Source organism: Diaphorina citri, unplaced genomic scaffold (assembly GCF_000475195.1).
Source record: "Diaphorina citri unplaced genomic scaffold, Diaci psyllid genome assembly version 1.1 scaffold3256, whole genome shotgun sequence".
NCBI classification, from domain to species: Eukaryota; Metazoa; Arthropoda; class Insecta; order Hemiptera; family Psyllidae; genus Diaphorina; species Diaphorina citri.
Genome location: NW_007380666.1, coordinates 15,965 through 30,456, shown reverse-complemented (window position 1 = coordinate 30,456; position 14,492 = coordinate 15,965). Strand labels below are relative to the sequence as shown.

The 14,492-nt window shown below is 38.4% G+C and overlaps 1 protein-coding gene and 1 long non-coding RNA gene across 2 annotated transcripts in view; both read left to right on the top strand.

The window, feature by feature from the left end:
* The first annotated feature begins 945 nt into the window (after positions 1 to 945).
* LOC103520137 (actin cytoskeleton-regulatory complex protein PAN1-like) lies at positions 946 to 12,864 on the top strand. Its single transcript, XM_008485234.2, has 4 exons — positions 946 to 1,100; positions 2,438 to 2,553; positions 11,809 to 12,008; positions 12,688 to 12,864. Exons 1-4 carry the CDS (start codon positions 946 to 948, stop codon positions 12,862 to 12,864), a joined length of 648 nt encoding a protein of 215 aa, XP_008483456.2.
* A 399-nt stretch (positions 12,865 to 13,263) lies between these two features.
* LOC113471908 overlaps positions 13,264 to 14,492 on the top strand; it is a 13,414-nt gene continuing 12,185 nt past the window's right edge. Inside the window, exon 1 of the long non-coding RNA XR_003394431.1 lies at positions 13,264 to 14,154. This is a non-coding gene — a long non-coding RNA (uncharacterized LOC113471908). The remainder of the gene's footprint in view (positions 14,155 to 14,492) is intronic.

Sequence of the window (14,492 nt, the reverse complement as noted above, 5' to 3'; positions counted from 1 at the left end):
CCTTCCCTTTCTTCTTCCTCTTTATATTTTCCTTCTTCTCTTCCTCCTTTCTTGTTCCTTCTCTTCGTTTCCTCTTTCTTCTTTTTCTTCCTCTTCTTCATTTCTTTTTTCAAAGGAAAAAATCACATTTTCTGAGTTGTGAACTTGTGGCAAACTACAAAGATGGAATACAAATCACAACACATAACACAGATGTGATGAGAAACATAAAATGCCAAAATGCTCCGGGGGGGGATCTCATGAAAATTTACTTTTCTTCTCTGTTTGATGTGATGATGATTGTGAATTGTATATTAACGAATTGAAGGGAAATTGTTGTTTCTTTTATTATGTACGCTGTACCTGTACTACACACTATACAGGTATTTGTCACAATGCAACATTGTAACACCCAAGCAGGTTTGACAACATAGCACCTTATTCCAAGTTTCAACAAACTAACCACATAATTGGCTCACTTTGGCAAAGAGGTATTTGTCACAATGCAACATTGTAACACCCAAGCAGGTTTGACAACATAGCACCTTATTCCAAGTTTCAACAAACTAACCACATATTTGGCTCACTTTGGCAAAGAAAAAAAATCAAGTCGGTCGATTACCTCATATCCCTTTACCCGTTTTACTCCAATTACAATCAATTTGCAAACGAAGAAATAGAAAAGGGGCAATTTTTGACCAAATTTCATTAAAATTGGACAAACCATTCGAGATTTATCGCGGAACAAACATCAGACAGATCAAACCAAATATAAAATCCTCGAGTAAAAATTTGAAACACAAATGCTTTTTCTTGTCACGGATGTTTTACCCTGTTTTATAGGCCTTTCCTTGAGTGAACCCAAGTCTTTCCTCCAAGTTCTGATGTCTGGAAGTTTTTTGGACTCCACTGGGCCTTTGAGGTTTAATCCTATTATGTTTTATTTCTACTTCTAACTAGAAACTAATGGTATTCCCAATTATCTTCTGTTCCAGATGGTTCCAGCACATTTCCAAGGCGGCGGATAAGGCCAAGAGCAGAAGGCCGGACCCGTCACCTATCTCAGGCCATGAGGTAGACGCGGCCTCCTCAGGGGATAGCCCCCACTCCAAAACCAAAGAGTAAGTAACTGAGCGAACCAAGTAACCTCTGATCCCTCTAACTCCTCAGGGGATAGCCCCCACTCCAAAACCAAAGAGTAAGTAACTGAGCGAACCAAGTAACCTCTGATCCCTCTAAGTATAAGTAGTCTGAGTAATTGCCTATCTCAGGCCATGAGGTAGACGCGGCCTCCTCAGGGGATAGCCCCCACTCCAAAACCAAAGAGTAAGTAACTGAGCGAACCAAGTGTAACCTCTGATCCCTCTAAGCTAAGCTCTAAGTAGTCTGAGTAATTTAACACCAAGTGAGCACTCAATTATTGAATGATTGATTGACATGTGAATGGACGAAACCCAAGTATGTTTTCGACGATTCTTCGTTTAGTTTGAGGTAAAACCTCAACTTACTAACAAACGGATTACATTATGGTTCTTCCTGTAGTTTGTTTTTTCACCATATGTAACTCTCAAACAGTTTGTTCGATTTTGATGAAATTTAGCACAAATGTTCAACACATGAAGGCAATTTTCTCGGTCGATTATTCAGCGACTCCGTAAAGACTTTTTTTTTAGGTAAATTGCATACATTGTCGCCTTATTAGTGAGCTATCCACTGAATCACCCTGTAGATATACAAAAATAATACCGGAACTCCTTCTCCGAATCCAAAATTGGCAAATTCCCTAACCCGTCATGGAATCGAACCCGGGACCTTTCACTCGAAGTCCGTTACCTAGTCACCTCTGTCTACTAGTACACTCTCATGTCTCGTGTGTTGTGCATGTGCATAATACCTACTCTCTCACATGATTTCAATTAACATTCCTCGGTATTTAAATTGCATATAAGCTACGAACTGACCACTACATCATGCATATTAATGACCTCTCTCTAACGGTGACCTCACTAGGGTTCAGACCAAGCAGGTCCTGGGTTTGAATCCTAGCGTGGGCGATAACAGAGCTAATTCAATTACTGCATTTGACTTGTAGATTTGCGAAGGATTGATTTCTTTGCTTCCTGTCTTTAGTCTGTCTGTCAGCCTTCTTCTTTTATTTTCATTAGGAGTATTTTCTTGTCCATAGCCTTGGACTGTTTAATTTGAACTTAATACATATTTTGAAATTTAGAGTTAACATTACCGCTCTGTGTACTAGCATGTCCATCGCGTAGTATGTCTCTCATTAGATCGTCGAGAAAAGACACAATATTGCTTGGTGGGTTTCTTTTTTGTCTCATCCATTTGATGAGGGGCATACGGTTTTAATTAAGTTTTTTGTGATTTTCAAACAACACATCCTTAATCATTTTAACTTTTCATTTATGACGTTTTCTCTGTTCGTTTCTCACTTCCACAGGACTGAAGAGTCACATAGTCAAAACCTCTCTGTCCCCTCCAATAGTAGTTCTGTTCAATCTGCCCAACTCAATGGCCCCTCTGTATCTTCCCCTGACCTCATCACATCCAAACTGGGTAAGTCAACCAGGTCTGCCCCCCCTAATAGCCCCCTCAATGTCCCCTCTCCTCTGTATCTTCCGATCTTACCCCCTCGTGATTTTGTGCCTGAAATTTCTAACAGTTTTTTGATCTTTTACTTCTCAGCCTGATTTTTTGATCTCTGTAGATTTTGACCTCCTGCCCGCCCCCCTTTTTTTGTCCTTCTGTAAAATTCTGGGATTAGAATTTTCAAAGCCTTAGCATTCCGAAAACGATAGAAGAAAGGCTAGGATAGGAACAGTCCACAACGGAACGGTATTATAATCGAGAACAAACCTTATCTGCTTAGGATATAAAGTTGGCAGCTTTAGAATTAAGTTGGTTTAGGTTTGCTGGGAGTAGGTTAGTTCAATAGAACATCCAAAGGACCTCAGTGGTATCCTGGGTAGGGTTATTAGCGCTGTGTTTCCAGACTTAGAGTCATAAAGCACTTTGAGTGCACCAGTTCTCGACGCAACATCACTGAAAGTTAAGCAGCGTTATGCGTGGTTGCTATCTGCATTGGTGACTGTCCCGGATTACACGTGCTGTTTCGACAGAGGACAATTGAATAGCTTTTAATTCAAGCTAAAATTAAACAAGGGGATAAAAGGCCAACAATATTATGAGCTTAGCAGGGGATGTTAATGCAAAACTGATAAGTATTCTACCTGATATTTCTATAGCCATAGTTGTACCTGTAGGAATTTAGTACATATTAGGTTATTAGGAGTAAGGAGATTCAGGATTCTTTAAAAGGAGCTCTTCCACCCAACCACAGGTTTTGTCGAGGATCTAAATGCTTAGATACCCGACATGGATTTTATGTGTTCCACTGCCATTGTTTTGAAGCTACCAAATGTAGTGGAGTTTCAGGCAGAGACAGGGAGTGCATTCCACAGTCTAGAAACCGTGACATGGAATGATTGCTCACCTGCTGAAGTTCGATGTAATGGCAATTTCATTATTTTAGTGGAGATAGACCTGGTGCTGTACTGATTTATGTCAGAGAGGAATTCAATGGACTCAAATATATAGTTTGGACACTGCAGATTAATTATTCCAACCCCTTAACCCCACTCTCACCATTCTCATCAACCTTAACTTATTTCATATCAACCCTTTCCTGAAACTTTTATCTAACAGACCTCCCAGTCACCAGGCAGTAAAAGCGTATGTGGTGGAATAATCGGGTCTCTGACACGATCTGAAAGACCTATGTAGGTCTGAAGCTTTTCCCGCCACAGACGTTTTGACTGTTTTTGTCAACAGTACCTAGTCAACACATAAAAGAAATTTTTAGACCCGATCACTCTTGACACACTTGGGAGGAACCTATTGGTCATGCTCTCTCTCTCTCTCTCTCTCTCTCTTTTTATTCAAGTGTTTAATCTTCCTCTTTCTATGCTTTCTCAATGCCTATCTGTATATTCCTTATCATCTCTTCTTTTAGCTTTTTTCATCTTTTTTCTTCACTATTTTATCTTCTCTTTTTCATCTTTCTGTCATATCCATGCCTCTTTTTCTCATTTCTTTCTTCTTGCAATGGCGCTCTCCCTCTACAGAACGATTGTGGAATTTTGAAGTTCTTGGTTATCCTAGGATGTATTGATCAAGTTCTCTTTGCGATTTTAAGTTTTAAGTAATTTTCTCAGCGTTTTCCAGTTTTTCTTTAACACCGCTTAAAATACTAAACCTGATGTAACTTACTCGTATTGCTATGCTGTTACCAATCACTTAACAAGTAAACACTACTTACACTCTAACAATAAGCCTCAGTTAGGATAAAAGCACGAGTTTTACCGAGTCACATCACTGAAGTTAAGCACAATCAGCGCTTTCCAGTTTTTCTTTAACACTGCTTAAAATACTAAACCTGATGTACTTACTCGTATTGCTATGCTGTTACCAATCACTAAACAAGTAAACACTACTTACACTATAACAATGAGCCTCAGTTAGGATAAAAGCACGAGTTTTGCCGAGTCACATCACTGAAGTTAAGCACAGTTGAGCTTGGTCAGTGTCTGGACAGGTGATTGTTTGGGACACATGTGCTACTCGCTATTTTGGGTTGCACTCAGCCTCGTGAGAATAAGTAAGCTGGTTGAAAAAAACTGCTTCTCATCTCTAAAAGTGTGAAAAATGTTAAACGTAAACCCCAGAAGTCCCACTACAACAACAGCAACAAGAACAACAACAACAAACTATATAAAATTATTCCAAAATACTCGCAAAGTCTTTCTGTTTACTCACTACCTCCCCACTACTCAGTACTGTCATACTCATACATATTTATTATCGAGTAATAAATTTGCATACTAATTACATTGAATAATTTGATATCGCCACTTGTACTATATAAAATTATTCCAAAATACTCGCAAAGTCTTTCTGTTTACTCACTACCTCCCCACTACTCAGTACTGTCATACATATTTATTATCGAGTAATAAATTTGCATACTAATTACATTGAATAATTTGATATCGCCACTTGTTGGGAACATAGGAAACTCAATTAAACTGTTCTCTCTCCATAACATTATACAAACTGGAATAACAAGGATTGGGGATAGGACAGAATGGGACAGGAGTTTCCTGCTGGAACTGTGCGAATAAAATTAGAGAACCGATTTGAAATTTATCCTAGGAGTAGATTGCAGTTCAGGGAAACTTAAATAGATTGAATTTCAGGGAATGGGTGATCTTTGGATTCCGTAATCTTTTGATGTAGATAAACCTTTTTTTTATATCGAGTTTTAGATCTATAATGTAACTAGGGTAGAAAATGAGTTAGCGAATAGCTTCCTAGTTGCCCCAAGATAAAGATAACCCCGACCCAAACCTCTGACTTTGTCGCAAAATAAATAGAGTTCCCTATTCTCCTTCTCCTCCTTTTTCATTTGCTGTTCTTCCTTTTGGCCTGTTGGGTACATTCTTTATTTTCCTTCTCTTCTCTTCTTCCTTTACCTACCTCTCCTTTTCCTCTTTCATCTAATGCTCCTCCTCCTCCTCCTCCTCCTCCTCCTCATTTAGATACCAAGGAGAAGTACGTTTGTGTTTTATTTCGACTGTCGAGATAGGAATAGGACAGGTAGTCCCATTGTTTCAACAGTTTAATAGTGAGGGAGATAAAACGTACCTAATCCCTTTTTTGTTTGTTATTACTTCATTATAAAAGAAGTTAGGAAACAAATTTAGCTTTTGTCTTCATTTTGGCATAAAGCCTCGTGAGTCTCGTTATCACACACTTGTTATTGTGGTTCGAATTGGGTTCATTGTGTGTCAGCATAGTCAGCAACCAAAGGAAATTTTGCTGATTGGGTTTTCAGCCTTTTCGGCCCTTTTTTAAAAAAAATAAAAGGAATTATAATTGTGTTGGGCACAAATGCTTTTTCTTGTCACGGATGTTTTACCCTGTTTTATAGGCCTTTCCTTGAGTGACCCCAAGTCTTTCCTCTAAGTTCTGATGTCTCGAAGTTTTTTAGACTCCACTGGAAGTTTGAGGTTTAATCCTATTATCTTTTATCTAGAAACTAATGGTATTCCCCATTATCTTATGTTTCAGATGGTTCCAGCACATTTCCAAGGCGGCGGATAAGGCCAAGAGCAGAAGGCCGGACCCGTCACCTATCTCCGGCCATGAGGTAGACGCGGCCTCCTCAGGGGATAGCCCCCACTCCAAAACCAAAGAGTAAGTAACTCAGCGAACCAAGTAACCTCTGATCCCTCTAAGCTCTAAGTAGTCTGAGTAATTTAACACCAAGTGAGCACTCAATTATTGAATGATTGATTGACATGGGAATGGACGAAACCCAAGTATGTTTTCGACGATTCTTCGTTTAGTTTGAAGTAAAACCGCAACTTACTAACAAACGGATTATATTATATATTATGGTTCTTCCTGTAGTTTGTTTTTTCACCTTAACTCTCAAACAGTTTGTTCAATTTTGATGAAATTTAGCACAAATGTTCAACACATGAAGGCAATTTTCTCGGTCGATTATTCAGGGACCCCGTAAAGACTTTTTTTTAGGTAAATTGCATACATTGTCGCCTTATTAGTGAGCTATCCACTGAACCACCCTGTAGGTATACAAAAATAATACCGGGACCCCTTCTCCGAATCCAAAATTGGCAAATTCCCTGACCCGTCATGGAATCGAACCCGGGACCTTTCACTTGAAGTCCGTTACCTAGTCACCTCTGTCTACTAGTACACTTTCATGTTGTCTCGTATGTTGTGCATTTGCATTATACCTACTCTCTCACATGATTTCAATTAACATTCCTCGGTATTTAAATTGCATATAAGCTACGAACTGACCACTACATCATGCATATTAATGACCTCTCTAACAGTGACCTCACTAGGGTTCAGACCAAGCAGGTCCTGGGTTTGAATCCTAGCGTGGGCGATAACAGAGCTAATTCAATTAATGCATTTGACTTGTAGATTTGCAAAGGATTGATTTCTTTGCTTCCTGTCTTTAGTCTGTCTGTCAGCCTTTTTCTTTTATTTTAATTAGGAGTATTTTCTTGTCCATAGCCTTGGACAGTGGACTGTTTAATTTGAACTTAATACAACCATTTTTTTTTTTATTTAATTTTATGATTGTTTTTTATCTCTTGTAGAAATAAATGTAGAAATAAAATTACCTACAGTTTCCAAAGTTACTGGTCAAGTGAAGACGTTGTTCTTTTACCTATATTAATATGTTGCTACTTGACAGATTGACTCTCCTTGAGAAGTATAAACAGACAGATCAAACCAAATACAAAATCCTCGAGTTAAAATTTGAAACTCACTTCGTTCGGTCAGTCATGTGATGATCTGATGATGGTAGGAGGATTTGCCGTGAGCAGTTTTGGAAGACACGTTAGAAAAACATGTTACTATTGAAGTACCTATATTGATTAGGTTGTATATATAGTTCGTAAAGTTACCTACTAGATATACGTACATATTGGTACATGAGTAGTACTTGTACTTACATGGGACATTTATCCACGTTGTAGGTACATATTACATATAGTCTGAATCCGCCCATGTAGACTAAAAATAACTATTATAGGATTGCCATTTTACCACACTTGCGAATTTGCAATAAGCCATTAAAAAATGTGAATTATGGCAACCCTGTAATTAAAGCCACGTGTAGTTAAGCCAGGAAAAAAAGAAGAAAAAGTATTTGATTAAAAATATCCTTATCCTTTCTAACTTTTCCTGAATGACCCATCCTTTAGCCTGATCATTCATATATCCTCTAGTTTTCTGGCTATAACTCCCCAAGTATTACTAGTTATACTAACCCTCAAGTCATTGTTTAGTAATAGTTATAATTTGTAATGATTGCATGATTATTTCATTCTGAGCATATTGTTTTTTTTTAGCATGCGCACATAGGTACCTACTTAGAAGACAATCTATTGGTTCTCGTGTATACCTACTTATAGCTCTTGGCTCTTGAGTTCATTCACTCTTTCTCTCTCTGATCCCGGCATTATGAGTGTTGGAATATTTAGATAGGAGAAAGGATTGGAAAGGATCAAGCACTTAGTAATGCTGTGTTATATCTGCAAAAGTTGTGAACGGGTTTACCAGTGTATTCTGATGTGATATCCACAAATACATACTTCAAAATGGAGACTTTGTGGAGGTGGGACACTTTGTGGAAGAGGAAAAAAAATGGAAAAGAAAGTAAAAATAGGAATTCCTTTTCTTGAAAAACCTTGAATCAACATTTTTCTCGTCTTTTCTCATTTTCTTACCTGTCTCTCTCCCCCTCTTCCTTTTCTCATCTCTCACCTCCTAATTTTCTCTTCCTCCTCTTTCTTACTTTCTATTCCTCCCTCCCCTTCTCTTTCTCTCTATTTCTTCATCTCTCTATTTCTCATTTCTTTCTCATTATCAAGTCTGCGCTGTCTTTATGAAAAAATAATTACATTCTTAATGAAGAATGGAGATGTTGAAGATACCATCATTTCCTCCTCCTCCTCCTCCTCCTCCTCCTCCTTCTCTTTCCCCTTCTCTTCTGTCTCCTTCTCCTATTTATTTTGCCATCCGTTACATTCATGGTGTTTATATTAAACTGAAAAACTCAAATCTCGAGTTCATTTCAAAATCACCTTCCTTCTTTCTCTTCCTCCTCCCTCCTCGTCTCATTCATCTACTAAACTGTAGGAGGGAAGCAAAATAGCTTGGGTCCTGTTGAAAGGAAAACAATTGAAAATGGTACCTACCTATCTACCTATGAAACTTTGCTTCCACCCCAGTTAGAGTACCTACTGGTATGTTGAATACCTTTAAAAAATATCGAATCTTTTTCTCTCTTTAACTTTAAGCCATTGAACAAAGTTGAAACTTTTTTTGAAAGTGATTCGTTGAGAACTGATGTATTCAACAGAGAGAGAGAAGAAAGGAGGAAGTGAAAAAGAGATAGGAAAAAAAGGTCAGCATTTATTTCCTTCAGCTAAATTTCGAGGTTGCAAAGCGAAGCTTTAGAAAAAAAAAAGGAAAAAGTTGCTCGAAATATCCCAACATAAATTAAATTATGAATACCTACATATAGCTCTCTTTCCCTTCCGCTCTCGTTCTTTCCTTCCCTTTATCCCTCCCTCCATTCTCTCTCTCTTCTTTTCCCCTATTCTCTGTCTCGCTCTCTCTGCTCATTAAACTGAAAAACTCAAATCTCGAGTTCATTTCAAAATCACCTTCCTTCTTTCTCTTCCTCCTCCCTCCTCGTCTCATTCATCTACTAAACTGTAGGAGGGAAGCAAAATAGCTTGGGTCCTGTTGAAAGGAAAACAATTGAAAATGGTAGGTACCTATCTACCTATGAAACTTTGCCTCCACCCCAGTTGGAGTACCTACTGGTATGTTGAATACCTTTAAAAAACATCGAAGCTTTTTCTCTCTTCAACTTTAAGCCATTGAACAAAGTTGCAACTCTTTTGAAAGTGATCCGTTGAGAACTGATGTATTCAACATGCTATTAACGCTGACCTTAGATACTTTATAAACATACTTCTCATCTCGCAATATGTTTTGGAATATTGAGGAAAGAACGTTCGTCTCCTTATTAATTTTCCAGCATTTTCCTCCCCATCAGCAGTTGACGTTAGTGAAGTAAAAAGCTAAAAAGTTTTGGGGCATTTCCCTGTCTGGCACATTTTTCCCTTAATTTTTTTTTTCTATAGGTACACCTACCTACCTAACCTATGTACTCTATGTAGGTACGGTTAGGTTAGTTCTCAGATTAGGTAGTTACCTACCTACACAAGCTTGATACGTTTGGGTTAGGTGGAAGTTCATCTTTTCCGCATACCATCTCAATTATATTGAAATTACCTATGCCATCCATGACCATGATAGATAATTTCAAATCCATGGTCAGTACTACAGACAAGATTACTTAGGCTAGAATTGAAGAAAAAAAAGAATCTAATTGATTTCCAAGAATTCATTTCGTAGTCTTCTTCTATCTTGATGGATTTTTACCATAGGGAAAACCCCCCAGTGAAGACCTATTTTGTATGATTATGTACAAGTTGATAATAGGCAATTTACAATGAACGCGAATTTTCTGTTTTAAAAGTAGCTATTACCTATCAGCCTGCTACAAGCGTAATATGCGATTAAGATTATTGAATTTGTTATTCCTACTGTGTGGATCAATCGATAATAGATTGGTTCCTAATTAAATAATTACAAAAAAAGGAGATGAAAGAGGAAAGACCAATACCTACGAATAATAAGTCCGTTAGGATAAGGCTGCATTCTTAGTGAAGTAAAAAGATAAAAAGTTTTGGGGAAATATGTATTTCATTTCCCTGTCTGGCACATTTTTCCCTTAGTTTTTTTTCTATAGGTACACCTACCTACCTATGTACTCTATGTAGGTACGGTTAGGTTAGTTCTCAAATTAGGTACCTACCTACACAAGCTTGATACGTTTGGGTTAGGTTGAAGTTCATCTTTTCCGCATACCATCTCAATTATATTGAAATTACCTATGCCATCCATGATAGATAATTTCAAATCCATGGTCAGTATTACAGACAAGATTACTTAGGCCAAAATTGAAGAAAACAGAGACAATCTAATTGATTTCCAAGAATTCATTTCGTAGTCTTCTTCTGTCTTGATGGATTTCTACCATAGGGAAAATCCCAGTGAAGACCTATTATGTATGATTAGAGTTGATAATAGGCAATTTACAATGAACGCGAATTTTCTGTTATAAAAGTAGCTATTACCTATCAGACTGCTACAAGCGTATGCGATTAAGATTATTGAATTTGTTATTCCTAATACTGTGTGGATCAATCGATGATAGATTGGTTCCTAATTAATAATTTAAAAAAAAAAGAGAGATGAAACCAATACATATAATAAGTCTGTTAGGATAAGGCATATAAAAATGGGTTGATTTGAAAAATACGCTTCCCCGCACCCAGTTTTAATTTTGAAGACACCCTGTTTATACATAAGTGCAATAATTTATGGCACACCCTGTAAACGTGTAATTATTTATTGATCCCTCTCCTTATTCAAGTGGAATTCATATGAATTTAATGTGAATTTATGAAAACTTGATTAGAGAACCTAATGGGAGAGCCGTGAATATTGGGAAATAATAACAAAACTAATTATTATTATTATAGTGCTGCATTTCACTATTGGAAATTTCAAGTGCATTCTGTTCAGTAATAATAATTACTGGACTATTAAACTGATTATCAGTTAGGTATTGCGCAATGGGCAGCCCTAATGCTAATGGGGTTTTGCTCTAGTACAGCACTACAGCATTCCAGCCTGGGCCTTGTATAATATGCATCACTCCCATTGAAAAGAAAAAATAGTAGGCAAACAAATCGATATCGGTAAATAATTTAGAAAGGTTTTTTCCCCAACTCGGTAAAAGTGGTAAATTTATAGATTTGAGAGAATTAAACGGGATTATAATCTCATGAAGTAGTTGTTCACATTTGAGAATGCTAGGAGACTGTTCGGGCCTTAACTCATGGGTTAACAAACATTTACAGAAATGTAAATTGGGAGTTGGAAGTTTAATGCAAAATGAAGGCCGCTGTTTCTTTTAGACTACTACAAAAAGTGAAAAACTTCTACGAATCTACAAACTGAACACTTATAGGTCCCAGCCTAAATAACGTTAAAAAACACTTCTATACCCCAGAAATGAAGTCAAGATCCCTGTCTCACTAAGCGCCGCATTCTGTTTCACAGAGAGGCTACGGAGGAAGGACGATATGATCAAGCAAGCACTGGCAGAGAAGCAGCAACTAGTGGCGGACATCCTGCAAGTTCCTAGAGAGGAGTTTGATACTATTGCCGATCTAGCCGGGGAACCTGCACATAACAAGGAGGCAGCTGAACTAGTCCTCGCCGCCGTCAGCCAAGGTGAGTTATATTATCTGGAAGCCAAGGTGAGTTATATTATCTGGAAGCCAAAGTGAGTTATATTATATGGAAGCCAAGGTGAGTTATATTATATGGAAGCCAAGGTGAGTTATATTATCTGGAAGCCAAGGTGAGTTATATTATCTGGAAGCCAAAGTGAGTTATATTATCTGGAAGCCAAAGTTATATTATTAGTATTATTATTTCCAACAGGTTAGATAGAGGGAATTCTTAACAACGGAGGCTGTATCGTCCCGAATCTTGGAGAGAACGAACCTTATCTGTTTAAGATAAAGTTTACATCGGACAGAAATGACACCCGCGACCTAGAGCTTAGAAGCTAGAAGTTCTCTCTACCTTCCAAGCTAACTAAACTCGTGTTTATAAATAGTGAACATTTCTATCAAACTAAACTATTTAGTTCTAATGAGGAAATAGACCCTGGTTTCTTCCCATATCTTGATTTGAACATAACTTTTCCTTTATTATTATTAAAGAGTCAATTACACACAGTGGTTTACTAATTACTTTCCAGTACAATAAAGGTCTGTGTCGTAGCATGCCCAATCCGTACGTCTCTCATCAGATGAGCGAGAAGAGACACAATACTTCCCATTTAGGTTGCAACGGATTATTTTATTCATATTCTTTGTTTTCTTGTCGTATGTTGTATTGATGATTATTCTCCTTGTTGTATGTTTCCAGGAGAGCGCTGAGTTGCCCGAATACGAGCAACCTCTAGAAGTAACTCCACCCTGTACAAGTCAAGCCACGCCCCCTTCCATCCCTGAGACCACGCCCCCTTCTATCCCTGAGACCACGCCCCCAGTAGAAGCCCCTCCCCCTGATGCTACTACTAGTGTAGCTGATGAGGTCACGTGATGAGAATAAGGTGGTCCTGTGTACAAAGCTTTGTTGACTCTGTAGAGAATCTTTTGTTAAATCCTGTGTATTCCGGAGCCCTGGGCCTTTTGTTGGACCCTGTCGTGTTATCATACACTTTGCAAGATGACGCGGATAGCCACGCGTTTAGCTGATCAGTGGTAATGAGGTTTAGTGGATCAGAGTGGACTGCTTCTAAAGCAAACACCGTGTCTGTGTCTAGGCTATGTTATGTTGAGAGTGGATTCCACTAGAATGAGAATTAGTGGATACACTGAGGATTATCGTGACAAATGTGCAGTTACCCTTGTAAGGAAACAAATCAGTGGCGTAGCGTCCATGTAAACCTAACAAATTAAACTCTGTAAGAAATGTAAATAAAATCACGAAAATTTCTCGACTCTCAACAATTTTCTTAAATTTTAACTCTCTACAATCTTTAGGGAGAATGGCCTAGTGGTCAAGTTCCTTGACATTTGACTCTCGGTTTGGGTACATAATTGTTAGTAATTTAGTTGTCACAGCAGTGTAAAGAAATCTTCATTATTTATTTTCCCATATCGGTTGCATTCCCCCCCAATTGAAGTGCAGTCCGTTTACAGTAGAACCAAACTTCTTTTTTATTCTTTTACTATCTCACCCTTGTAAATCTAGCATTATTACTTCTATCAACACAGCTACATATTTCTAGAGACCCGTGTCAAGCTTTCTGTCTTCACTGCGCTCTAATCAACCTTAATTTCTACACCCATTCACATTCCTTTCTCCATCATCTTACCTTTATATCACTTATAGAGTTACCTTTTTCCTATTTTGCCCTCTTCTCTTCTCTTTTCACTTATTTACCCTCTAATTTATTACTATCTACCATTTTACCTCTACTTAGGTACGCTCTCTTACCTTTTCCCTTTCTCCTTCATCTCTTTTCCCTTTATACGTATACCCTCTACTGTTTATTTCTAATTTAATTACCCTCTGCTTTATCTATAACCCCCCCCCCCTCTTCATCTCTAGTCACCTCTCTTCATTTGTATATTTCCCCTCCTCCTGTTCATCTCTAATTACCCTCCCTTCTTCTCCTCCACTTCCCCTCTAGTCACCCCCACCCCTAGTGTGCTTACTACCCCCTCTAGTGTCGAGTTTGTCGTAAGTTTTGTGCGTTCTGTGTCCTCATTGGTTGCAGCCGATGACCCCCTCCCCCCCATTCCCAGTCAAGTAGCGACCCAAGTGTCGGAATCAGCAACCAGTAGCGGCGGAGTTACGCCCGAACCTTCAGCGCTGCAAACCGAGGTACGTACAAGATGAGAACTGAAGCGGAAGATATGTATGTTATATTGTGAGGAACAAATAGAATATTTTCTCATTGAAATAATATGCTTTGCTAAAATAGAGAACAAATGGAGCAACCCCACCTTTACTACAGTCAGCCTAGTTAGCTTAGTTGGTAGTGCGTCTGCCTTGTAAGCGCTAGGCCGCGGGTTCGATTCCCGCCCGGGGCGGATTTTATCCTGATGGGATAATGTTCGTTCTCGGAACGGCTGACTTTCTCCTATCCTGTCTTCCTTCTCTCTTCGATTTCGGGACGATAAGACCATAGCAGTTACGGTTCCCTCTGTCAAACCTCTTTC